Source organism: Bos mutus, chromosome 6 (assembly GCF_027580195.1).
Source record: "Bos mutus isolate GX-2022 chromosome 6, NWIPB_WYAK_1.1, whole genome shotgun sequence".
NCBI classification, from domain to species: domain Eukaryota; kingdom Metazoa; phylum Chordata; class Mammalia; order Artiodactyla; family Bovidae; genus Bos; species Bos mutus.
In genome coordinates this window covers 44873559-44886461 of record NC_091622.1, presented here as the reverse complement: position 1 = coordinate 44886461, position 12903 = coordinate 44873559, and the positions used below count along the sequence as shown (strand labels likewise).

General features: G+C 37.2%; 1 protein-coding gene across 5 annotated transcripts in view; it reads right to left on the bottom strand.

Annotated features, from left to right (window-relative positions):
• ZCCHC4 (zinc finger CCHC-type containing 4) overlaps positions 1-12903 on the bottom strand; it is a 50624-nt gene that overhangs the window by 8586 nt on the left and 29135 nt on the right. For 3 of the 5 annotated variants that reach the window (XM_005897085.2, XM_070372227.1, XM_070372229.1), the window contains 4 exons: positions 10500-10650; positions 8844-8944; positions 756-877; positions 424-499 (listed from right to left, as the gene is read on the bottom strand). In XM_005897085.2, coding sequence (XP_005897147.2) covers positions 424-499; positions 756-877; positions 8844-8944; positions 10500-10650 — 450 coding nt within the window. Of the gene's footprint in view, positions 1-423; positions 500-755; positions 878-6617; positions 6739-8843; positions 8945-10499; positions 10651-12903 lie in introns of those variants that run through there. The other 2 variants (XM_070372230.1, XM_070372228.1) reach the window with 2 other exon arrangements.

Here is a 12903-nt window from a genome sequence, read left to right as displayed (position 1 = left end):
TGGTCTGGTACTTGCATCTCTTTAAGAATTTCCCACAGTTTGTTGTGATCCACACAGTCAAAGGCTTTAGCATAATCAATGAAGCAGAAGTAGATGTTTCTCTGGAATTCTCTTGCTTTCTCCATGACCCAATGAATATTGGCAATTTGATCTCTGGTTCTTCTGGCTTTTCTCAACCCGGCTTGCACATCTGGAAATTCTTGGTTCACATATTGCCGAAGCCTAGCTTGAAGGATTTTGAGCATAACCTTGCTAGCATGCGAAATGAACACAACTGTATAGTAGTTTGAACATTCTTTGGCATTAATACAGTAATATGAATTACAATATTAAAAAAATAGCATTAAGCAAATGTAATGAAACTAGTGAACTAAAATAAAACTAACATATTTGAGTAAAAACACATTCTAAAGAAAACTATACCTTGGATGTACAAGAATTACAGTGTTCACAGTGTTGATTCTCTAGAGAAACATATCGTTGACACAGTGGGCAAAATCTAAGGAGAAAAGAAAGACTCGATGAAATGAGCTGCATATATTTATACCTATTGAGATTCACAAGGTAGATAAAAGTTCACAAGGCATGTTACAAAAACTCGGTATAATTCAAATTAAATTCAATACAACATTTTAGGCCACATTTAACAATAATAAAAGTACTACATGAGTCAATATGAAAGGCATTTTTGTGTCAGATATATGGAACTTCATTTTCAGTGACTCATGTATTTCAAGGTCCCTCTATGATCCTACCTGTACCCTTCTTCAATAGGAAGGATTATTTTGTTAGGTGGGATATTCGTGAAAATACGCACAGGAGACTGTTTCCGTCCCGTCTTTCCATGTTTATAAAGTGCATGATTATCATAATCTACCTAGAAAGTAAAAAAAAAAAAAAATTAAAATAAAAATTCCTCAACTGAGTCAACATTTGTTAAGACTCTTTAACCAATAAGTGAACAAACTGATGCCAAGATACAAATTAAATCAGAGCATTTGACAATAAGTTCTTAAAAGCAAGAATTTATTTATTAGTCAACAGATTCAGAGAGGACTCCATGAGAGTAAAATTTTATTATAAAAAAGTTAAAATTTGTTACGACAAATTCATGTTACCTGGGATTAAGAGAAGAACTCTAATCTTGTATCCAACGCAACAGACTCTGCAAGAAGTGCTATTACATAATTAAGAATTTAGCTTTGGGGGTTAAAAAATTCCACCTTTGATGGTCTGTGCCAGCTTGGTTAGGGTTTTTCAGGCTGCATTCACTGCATGTCAGTTTTCAGCTCCCTGAGGCTCAGTGCCACCTTGGTTTGGCCCTCCACCGTCACTTTCTGACAGAGCCAGGTCGAGGCCAGGCAGTGGCTCTGCCGCTCACTTGTTATATGACTGCAGGCAAGCCTGCATCATTTTCATCTGGAAAAGGAGGTTACTAACACTTAACTTAGAGTTGCTGTGAAAGTTAAATGAGCCAGTGTATGTAAAACACTGAATTCAGGACCTGGCATATGTTGGCGCTAGAAGGATGGAGACACAGAGGGAAATCAACTACAGTTCTCCCCACAACGACTACTTCAAGCATTCACCTCTCTCCTTAATATCCCTAACTCAACTTTCCCTTTCTACAGATTATCTGGAAAGTAAACTGAAACCAACAAGCATGATTCCTATCAGCTTCTGGCTCCCGTCTCCTCCTCCAGCCTATCAACCATAAACATTCTCAGTTTGGTTTTAAAACTGCCGTGAATTCCACCTAGCCACTAAGTCCATCTTTCTTCAGATCATTAACTCTCAAAGTGTGGTGTCTGGATCAGCAATATCAGCATCACCTGGGATCATGTTAGAAATGCAATTTCTTGTCCCACCTAGGACCTAAAAACACAAACTCTGGGGGTGGGGCTTAGCAATCTGTATTTTTAACAAGCCCTCTTCACACACTAAAGTTTGAGAAACACTGCTTTAGATCACCCACAAGAGTATTATGAGATTTTTATAAGATAGATCCCAACCTTCAAGTAATAAATTGCATAGATTCTACATAAGATTACACTTAAGAATTTACAACAGAACTCACAAGCTAGCTATTTAATGAGAGAACTGCAAAAATATAAGGCATAAGGCATCTCAGAAATTCCTGTCAAAGTGTCCAAAACTTTGGCCACCTGATGTGAAGAACTGACTCACTGGAAAAGACCCTTATGGCCTGATGCTGGGAAAGATTGAAGGCAGGAGGAAAAGGGGACGACAGAGGATGAGATGGTTGGATGGCATCACCGACTCAATGGACATGAGTTTGAGCAAGCTCTGGAAGATAGTGAAGGACAGGGAAGCCTGGCGTGCTACAGTCCATGGGGTCGCAGAGTCAGACACGACTGAGCGACTGAACTGACTGAACTGGAAGCACTGAGCACAATGGAAAGAGAGGCCTTTAATGGGAGACTCCTAGGTTCTCCCATGGCCGTAGCACTGCTGGCTAGATGTACAGGGGAACAAATCTAGGAAGACTGATTAACAAGCTTCAGCAGTGGGGGGAAAGAAAAGTACAAGGTGAGGAGACCCAACTAAATGAGAGACAGTGAGGAAAAAAGCCCTAGGGTGTCCTGCATGGTGAGCATACACAGGTCAGCGTAGTGAGTCCACAGTCTAGAGTAAGCATGTAAGAGTAGGTGTGGGCCTACAGCTGGATTGCTCAGGAGTATAACAACTACAGTATCATTAACAAGGAAAGGAGAAGAGGTTAGATCACTTTCAAAGCTCTGCATTCAGTTGCTACATTTTAAGAGAGACATTAATAAAGCCAGTTCATTTCTACTGAAAGTAATGAGGATAAATAGGACTTACAGTTTTACAGACTGGGGGTGTTTATTCAGAAAAGAGAAGACTGGGAGGATCTGATGGCTATTTTATAACTGAAGGAGTGTCATGTGGAATAGAAATTAGACTTCTCCTTCATTGCTTTGGAAAAGAGAAGTAGGACCAATGGTTATAAGTTAATAGGGAGCATATTTTATCTCCATATGGGAAAATTTTCTAATGATTAGAGCTATTAAATAAATTGAGTTGCCTTGTAAGGCTGTAGGACTTTGCTCACTGAAAGCATTCAAGTGAGGCTAGATGGCTGCTTGTCATGAATTTAGTGGAGAGGATTATTATATTGGGAAGTTAGCCTATGCTAAAGCTATGCTTGTTTCCAACTTTAAAATTCTATGAATATATGTTACCTATTAGAGGCTAAGACACAAAAGCAGACTTTACTTCAATCACCTTAAAACAGTACTTTAAGTAGTTTTCTTTTAAAATGGTTTAAATTCATAATTTTTCCCTAACGCACTTCCTCAATGTACTCAATAAATATATGGCACCTTATTAAATCCAACAAAGATATTCTGAACATTTATGAGTGTCATAAGAAAAAAAATTCTTTCCAAGAGAATCTTATGAAGATTTTCAAATGCTGGAAAAGAGTACCTTAGAAAGACTTTAAGTAAATGGAATATTCCATGCAATAGAATAGATAGCAGATGGAAGAGAGGGGGGAAAAGAACAATTTCTTTATGATTACCCAAGGAGTCAGAGAATGTGTGTGTCAGGAAGGTGGTTGATTACTTGATTTTGCATAACCTAATTGAGATTATTATTATTTTTAAATGTGGGTTTGTTGTGCTAATTAACTATAAACATATGGTATGTAAAATGCATGCTGCTAGGGTAAATTAATGTACCTCTAACATACATCCATATTTCATAGCTTCATCCACACAAATAAACCTCCTATGGAAGTGCTGTAAAGCAAACACAATTTTGCAAATTGCATATCACTAGTGGTAGAGCTGATACACCATTTTCCCATCATTATCCCTGACATTTCACTCACAATGATGATGAGAGGCATTTTCAAATAGAAAATTTCTCCCATGGAACTGATTAATGTGATGAAGTACTGTATAGAAATGAGGGAAAGTACAAAATATCTGCAATTCCTAACTTTTAATTTTATCTATAAGCAAATGTCTTCTGCAACACAAGACTGAAACTAGTTCTATGGAAACCAAGACATTCAAGTCGACAATTACTCTGCACCTACTATGCTTGAAATGTCATGCTGGGAAATAAAGATTAAATAAAAACAGTACATACTTGTATTTTCAGAACTCCCTAAAGTATGTTGTTTAATTTCATTATATTCAAAAGATCCCAAGTGAACTCTTCAGCTCCATCACTCAACTTCTGCCATAGCAATACGGTTTTTTACATATATATTACATATGTAATATATTCATCAGGCTTAAGTTTAAAAGTAAAACTTATCTGCCATCCTTTTTTTGGTTCAATTATTTTATTTTACAGGTAAGGAAACAGAGACCTGGAAAGATAAAGTGACTTCCCTCAAGATTAAAGAACTTCTAAAAGGTTAAAAACCTTATTCCATGTAACCTCTTATTTTAAATATCATATGTATAGATACATATAGATATATACAGAGACATACACAGACATGTTTGTGTGTTATTCATCACTTCAAATCCATTAAATGTTTTATGTTTACTATATATTGAGTTTTGAGAATTTCTTGTCACCTTATAATTTACAATCATTTCTCAGAAATTCCTGTCAAAGTGTCTTCATTTCTTAACATGAAATCAGCCTCGAAAAACTGTTTTCTAATGGGATGATTTTTTTAAATGATAGCTTTAAAAAAAAACCAGAAAAGCAAAGATCTCTACTTTTAACAATCCAGATAAATGTCCCAGACTAAGTAGAAACAAGAGATTATAGCATGTTCCAGGTGGAAGGGAAGTGAGATGATCCAGCTCAGATATGGTAAATACAGGACCCGAATCTACCACTCTCTGACCCTGACCCTGTGGCAGACATGACTAATCAATCTCACTACTTTCTGCCACTGAGTATGGTATTCTCAACAAATTCTCCAGGAAGTCACTGACAATTCATCAGGCTTACATCTAAAAGTAAAACTTATCTGCCATCCCTTTTCTGGTTCAATTATTTTATTTTACAGGTAAGGAAACAGAGACCTGGAAAGATAAAGTAACTTCCCTCAAGATTAAATAGCTTCTAAAAGGCAGTGCTAGGACTCAAACTTCTGACTCTAAATCAGAATTTCTTTTCATTACCAAATCCTTCCTTTCTAGGTCTTAGATAACTATTTATTCTGTATTCATCAAGTACTTTATCACTGAAGATTCTACATGATTTATATTTTATGAAGATTTGCAGCATTTCTGCCTAACCTAAAAAGTATTTCTGAAAAAAGAGATTTTGTGTGTGTGTGTGTTTTTTTTTTTACTGTATTGTGGTTTGGGGGCATATAATTATCTCAGACCAAGTCAGAAAGAAAGCCTAATCAACGTCTATGGGAAAAGATCTGTGAAGGAGGAGAGGAAACTTGAAAATTTTTCAATTGATGAAGGCAGTTTAATATAAAAGGGAAAAAATTACCACAAAATGAAGCTAAAGTAACAATAGAAAAAAAAGAATGCAAAAGGTTTGGAAAGGATAATAATAAGTCTAGAGAAAGTCTCAAAACAAAAACAAAAAACAGAAAAACCATCAAAGGTGAAGTACAATAAACGAGGTTTACATTCGCCCCAGGAGATCTGGCAAAATCTTCTCCCAGTGAGCATGTAATGGGGCAGTAGTTCTTATCTTTAGTAGGAATCACAAAAAAATGAAGATTTGTTTTGTTTTATAGTTTTATTCTAATTCTTCTCAAAAGTTGGCTTTCTCTCTAATTGAAAACACTGCTTTCACCCTGTCTGATATACATGATCTAATTAGAACCTTTTCCCCCAATGCACTGAGTTATATAACTACTTTCAGTAAACTTGGACCTTGGAACTAGTTCTCAAAACTAAAACTCCAACATTTGTAAAAGTTCTTTGGTAGTAACACAGCCTGTCTAAACAAACAATAACTGGTTAATCCACATTAATTGCTGGCATCTGCCTTATCCTGGATTTGCCTTCTTCTGCCTCCTCACCATTTCAAACTCTTGCCCACAGTGAAAAAATGGAAATAAGTTTGAGCAAACTCGAGGAGATAGCAAAGGACACGGAAGCCTGGCACGCTGCAATCTATGGGGTTGCAAAAAGTCAGATATGACCTAGTGACTGAACAACAACAAAATGTGGATGAAAGTTTTCTGAGGAATGATGTGTTTCACAATTTTAATGTCTCAGATGCTGTACAAACGAGACCTGAAGAAAAGTTTTACCCTGACTCTGGGACCATCTGAATGATGACAGTATCAAGATGGTTTCAACAATGCTTATAGCAATGACCTTTATTCTACATTTGCTGTGGGTCAGGGACAAGGCTAAGCTTTTTAAGATATTATCTCAAGTAATTCTTAAAACCTTATGAGCCAGATATATTGTTACTATGCTCATTTAACAAGATAAGTTTCAGAGAGTTAGATAAAATGTGTAGGCCTAGTTATTAAGTGCCAGAACTAGGATTAAAACCTAGTTCCTTTTCAACTCCAGAGTTCATTCTCTTTTTCATTCAATTACTCACTCAATGTGTATAGGGCACCTACTATGTGCCAAACATTATACTGTATGATTATTCACTGTCAAAGGCAGCAGGTGTACCTGGAAGCCAGAAATGGCTTGCTCAGTTAACATCTCTAGGATATGTCAGCTATCTCTGCATTGCAAGTGTCCATATTACAGTAGAAGCATCCTTCAGATAAGCAACAGAAAACTGGATGCCCTAAAAAGGAAAGTAAACCAGCTTTGAGAAGAATTATGATACAGATTTTGCCTAAAGCAGAGCTCAAGAAATCAAGGTTAAAATGACTTGTGCTACACAGTTTTGGAAAGGAATCTGTTAATGTGGTTCAACAGCCATGAAAATGTCCATTAAACTTGACAATGTAACTTTTGTAACTCTATTTCAGTTTTAGAAATTTATTTTAAGGGAGTTATGTATAATATTAAAAAATTCTATGAATAAAAGATGTTTAAAGGTGGAAGCAACCTCTTAAGTCTGAAAAAAGAGAGAATAACAATACAGTCTGCTAATGAAATAATAAAGCATAAGATTATATAGCTACATTTTAAAACATACATTTATATAAGGCACCATGAAGGAAACAGAATTCATATTCATCTGCTATGATTACAAATATGTAAAACTATTTTCTGAGAAGACTAGAAGTGAATACAGTTGACCCCTGAACAAACAAGTTTGAACTGTGTGGGTCTACTTATTCATGGATCTTTTTCAATAGTAAATACTATCAAAACAAATTAGGCTGAATCCACAGATGCGGAACGACAGATATGGAGAAAGTTCAAATACAGAGGGCTAATTATAAGTTATACACTGATTTCCAACTGTACCCCTAACCCCCTGGTTATTCAAGGGTCAACTCTACTTCAACAATATATTTGCTGTTTGGAGTAGAATTACAGGTAGGATCTGTGCCCTCATTTTTAGTAACACTGTTTCTCACATTATTTCTAAATAATTTTCATAATAGTATACATCTTCAGGACGTACAAAGATTAGAGCCAAGTGCTACAGGAATTATACCTATTATCTTGTAATGCTATGCTATGCTATGCTATGCTAAGTCACTTCAGTCGTGTCCGACTCTGTGTGACCCCAGAGATGGCAGCCCACCAGGCTCCCCCATCCCTGGGATTCTCCAGGCAAGAATACTGGAATGGGTTGCCATTTCCTCCTCCAATGCATGAAAGTGAAAAGAGAAAGTGAAGTCACTCAGTTGTGTCCGACTCCTAGCGACCCCATGGACTGCAGCCCACCAGGCTCCTCCATCCATGGGATTTTCCAGGCAAGTGTACTGGACTGGAGTGCCATTGCCTTCTCCGATTATCTTGTAATAGCATATAATATAATATAATCTGCATATAATATAATGTATATTATATAATAAATTATATAATATAATACAATCACTAGGCTGTACACCTGAAAGTAACACAGTATGGTAAATGAACTATGCTTCAATTAATAAAAGAAAAGAATCAACTGCTGGCTTGGAATGACTAGTGAAGACTTTTACAGTTTGGGGGCTGAAAAACCTTGATCAGAGACTAGTCAACTGCTCAGAAAACTCAAACAGAAAAATGTCATTACAGAAGAAGAAACAGTGCCCACTTGCTGACCACACACTGTGATGGCAACAACAGGGTTAAACTCAGAACTCAAGGAAATGAATCCAGGAGAGTGGACACTAAAGCAGACGAGCTGAACGGCAGGGACGTGACAGAGAAGGTCTGGTCAGTGCCCTGAATCAGCACACTCACACCTCAGCATCTTCACTTCTCTGAAACACTAGTTGTTTTGACACGACTTTGGGCAAACCCCTCCTTGGAGCTCCTGGCATCCTCTGGACAACAAAGTAAAGTGTACAAGGCATTCCACCCACCAGAAAAAGTGATTTACTTCTCTACCACCTCTGAATGGAGAAATCCCATGTTCATAATGATGATCCTGGGGTGCTGCCCACTCTCCTGGTGATGTGAAACATTAGATCATTTAGTTTAAAACCTGGCTGAGTTCAGAATTACCTGGGAGGCTTGGTAAAATATTTTTTCTTACAGCTTTACCCTCTGATTTTGATTTAGTAGGCTTATTTTGGTACCTAAAAATCTATATTTTTAATAGGCACCCTAGAGATTACAGACACCAGGAACCACTGCACTAAGTTACATATGATAGAGTTTTAGTGTCTCATATAGCTTATAGTGTTTGCATTTACTAAAACTGATGGATAGTCCTACCAGAATATTTATTTAAGCAGAATATCCACTTCCCAACCATGCCAGAAAACAGAATATTTACTATACCTGGTAATCCAACATGCAGAAGCTTGGGAAAAACTGACAAATTCGGGATTCAAAAAAATAGGGGAAAATCCAGAATATGGGTAGTTCTTTCTGACTGTTATCTAATGGATCACAAAAAAAAACAGAAAAGAAAAAACTGATATCAGAGAAAACATAAAGAAGAGAGTTGTTACTGAAAAAAATATGGTATTGGGAGAAACTGTAATCCTTCAATACATTTAAATCATACAAAAGGAGAGACTATTTACTGGAGTACCATTTACAACTTGACTTTTCCCCAAAGTCAATGGAAACATTCTCGTCTATTTAACCACAGCTACACGGGGTATGTATATAAAAGTTAACTTTATATGCATATCACTGTGGTCTAGGTAAAGGCAAAGATATTACCTAAAAAGTGAGAAATAAAAAATGAGTTTCACTATGAAGCACAAAGGTGGTTGTGACACAGTGGAAGGATTCCTAGACCAGAAGGCAGAAGGCCTTAGATTTGAATCCTTATCTCTGCCATAACTCACTATGCCAGCTTTCAGGGTGGATACATCTTTTCTGAATCATGGGAGATTCTTATGAACAATTCCATCAAAATTAATTTTTATGAGAGACAGTGGACATAGCTATTATTTACAGAACACCTCATACAGGCTGAGCACAATGCTAGGAACTTTTTTACATGTTATCTCTTTACCAACACCTGGCGTCAGATATTAATATAGTAATCTCATATCATAGATGGGGAAACCGAAGCTGCAAAATTTAAGCACTTTGTTCAAATTTATGCAGCTAATAAGCAGTAGAACCAAATTCAAGCCCACAGGGTTCTTTACTGCTTCCCCAACAACAATGACTTGTCCACTCTGAAAAGTAGACCTCAGAACCAAAAATAAGTAGGATACTTAGCACTATGAGTCACTTTTCAGATTTCATTTGCATCCTATCCCCAAAGCACACTATTTATATAGCACAATTAATGGAGAGGCTTGATCACTTAATTCCTGACACTCTTATATTTATCAATTTGCAGGCTGGAAACTGAAAAATGATTAAACTGACTAATTAGGCAATTATATAAAACACTTTGAAGTCCTAAGCCACTTTAAGCTGAATATCCCCCAGTCATTAACCCATTTCTAGAGTCAGGTGTCCACGTGTGACTGCTAGGCTACTTGATGGCCAGCCTTCCCCAACAAATCTGTGCATAGTTCAGAGCTTTGGCCCAGAGGCTAGGTGCCCTTCTGGAGTTGTGGGTAAGGCTTCTGGAAGATGAAATATAAGGTCTATGAGGGCAGAGGTGAGTGTCCATTTACCACTCCATTTCCAGTACCTAAACAGTATCTGGAACATAGTGCCCATTTAGTAAATAGTAAATAAGTGACAAGAGTTCACTGATATTCTGTTAAATGTTCACGGATAATGCCTCCTTATGCCCACCAAAATCAAACATTTTACTTATGAGCCATTTTTCAAACACATAATTAGAATAAAACTAAGTGTATCATGATGAAGTCATCATCAAATAAGCCTATTTTTCAACAAAGAAGAGAACTCAAGGCATGTGTATTTTTTCAGTGCTCTGATTCACTAAGGTCTGCTAATATGTGATAGGAAGTAGATGCATATACATGTTTATTTTGCAGTAAATAATAAATCACACACCTTGGCTGTGACCTTCTTTCCACATAGCAATTAACTTCTTGAATGTAACAGCCAGAGGTTCAACCAAGCCACCAAATGGAGGATCTGTCACCATGATGACTCCTTCACCTTTATCTTCCTGTAAAAATGTCTTGCACACTTCAAGGGCAGCCTGGAACAAACAGAAACTCATTTCTAAATCAGGACTAGAGTCAGGTACTTCGCCCTACTTCAAGGAGAATGCACTGGCTCCGTCTCTCTCTTCATCCTGAACTTCACCCACCCTATCACCCCAGAGTCCCTCAGTGACATCCTGAAGCCTCTCTCATTTGGCCTCGTAAGATTTTATCTTCAGGTTCCTTGATAAGTGGGTTTATAAAATTGCAAATTCAAATACCATCACTATCAGAGGACTACACATTTCAAATAGTTATATTAAAAAACTAAACTTAGTAACCTAAAAGAGAGAAACTCACTATCCATGAAGACTATCTAAAATGCTAAATTCAATTCAACAAACAGAAACTGTACAACAAACAACAAACAGGGACTGTACTAAACACTGGAGACACAAAGATGAATAAGACATATTTTTCCTATCTGGTTTGTCCACCACCACAATTTCAATTTAATGAGCCCCAAATCACCAGTTAAACACGCATGTATTTTTGAGTGCCAGGTAAATGGCAGGCATATTTGAAAAATGAAAAGTAAATAAATGCAAGTTCACAAATAACAAAGCTTATCCAGGCCATGAAACTGTGTTACTAACATATTTTCCCAACAAACTAACTAAAGTGTTTTTAGTAATTGCCAGCATCCACTGGATCATCAAAAAAGCAAGAGAGTTTCACAAAAACATCTACTTCTGCTTTATTGACTATGCCAAAGCCTTTGACTGTGTGGATCAAAACAAACTGGAAAATTCTTCAAGAGATGGGAATACCAGACCACCTGACCTGCCTCCTGAGAAATCTGCATGCAGATCAGGAAGCAACAGTTAGAACTGGACATGGAACAACAGACTGGTCCCAAATGAGGAAAGGAGTACGTCAAGGCTGTATATTGTCACCCTGCTTATTTAACTTATATGCAGAGTATATCATGAGAAATGCTGGGCTGGATGAAGCACAAGCTGGAATCAAGATTGCCGGGAGAAATATCAATAACCTCAGATATGCAGATGACACCACCATTATGGTAGAAAGTGAAGGAGAACTAAAGAGCCTCTTGATGAAAGTGAAAGAGGAGAGTGAAAAATTTGGCTTAAAGCTCAACATTCAGAAAACTAAGATCATGGCACCTGGTCCCATCACTTCATGGCAAATAGATGGGCAAACAATGGAAACAGCGACAGACTTCATTTTGGGGGGGGCTCCAAAATCACTGCAGATGTTGACTGCAGCCATGAAATTAAAAGACGCTTACTCCTTGGAAGAAAAGTTATGACCAACCTAGACAGCATTTTAAAAAGCAGAGACATTACTTTGCCAACAAAGGTCCATCTAGTCAAGGCTATGGTTTTTCCAGTAGTCATGTATGGATATAAGAGTTGTACTATAAAGAAAAGCTGAGAGCCAAAGAATTGATGCTTTTGAACTGTGGTGTTGGAGAAGACTCTTGAGAGTCCCTTGGACAACAAGGAGATCAAGCAGTCCACTTTAAAGGAAATCAGTCCTGAATATTCACTGGAAGGACTGATGCTGAAGCTGCAGCTCAATACTTTGGCCACCTGATGCGGAGAACTGACTCATTTGAAGGGACCCTGATACTGAGAAAGATTGAAGGCAGGAGGAGAAGGGGACGACAGAAGATGAGATGATTGAATGGCATCACTGATGTAATGGACATGAGTTTGAGTAGACTCCAGTGATGGACAGGGAAGCCTGGTGTGCTGCAGTCCATGGAGATGCAAAGAGTCAGACACGAATGAGTGACTAAACTGAACTGAACCAGTAACTGCAAAGTTAACATTAAAAACTGTCCAGTATATTTATCCCTTTTTTGCTTCTGGAAAGATCAACAAGAGACAGACCTATAATACTAGCTCCAGTCTACTGACTTTGTAGTAGCTTTCAAGTACTCATCTATAAAACCAAATCAACACTTTTAGTATACAAAACAGTAGATTTTAAAGTTTAATGGCATTTTAACTTTAATAAACCTATATGTACTTTTGTTCTACTATTAAATCAACTTAGAAGACCCAATTGAAGAAAGGAAAAATCACAACACCCTAATCTCTTTTCTAAGAAAGTATTAACTTCCTCCTGGAAGTCCTACAGCAAAGGATGGTGTCAAGAAGGTTAATCATTTTTCAAGTGCTGCCTGGCATTTCCTTAACCTGCCTACATGATCAAGGACTAAAATTACAGATGATGTTATTGAAAAACCTTCAAATCCCTAAGAGTTTTAAGTAGGAAAA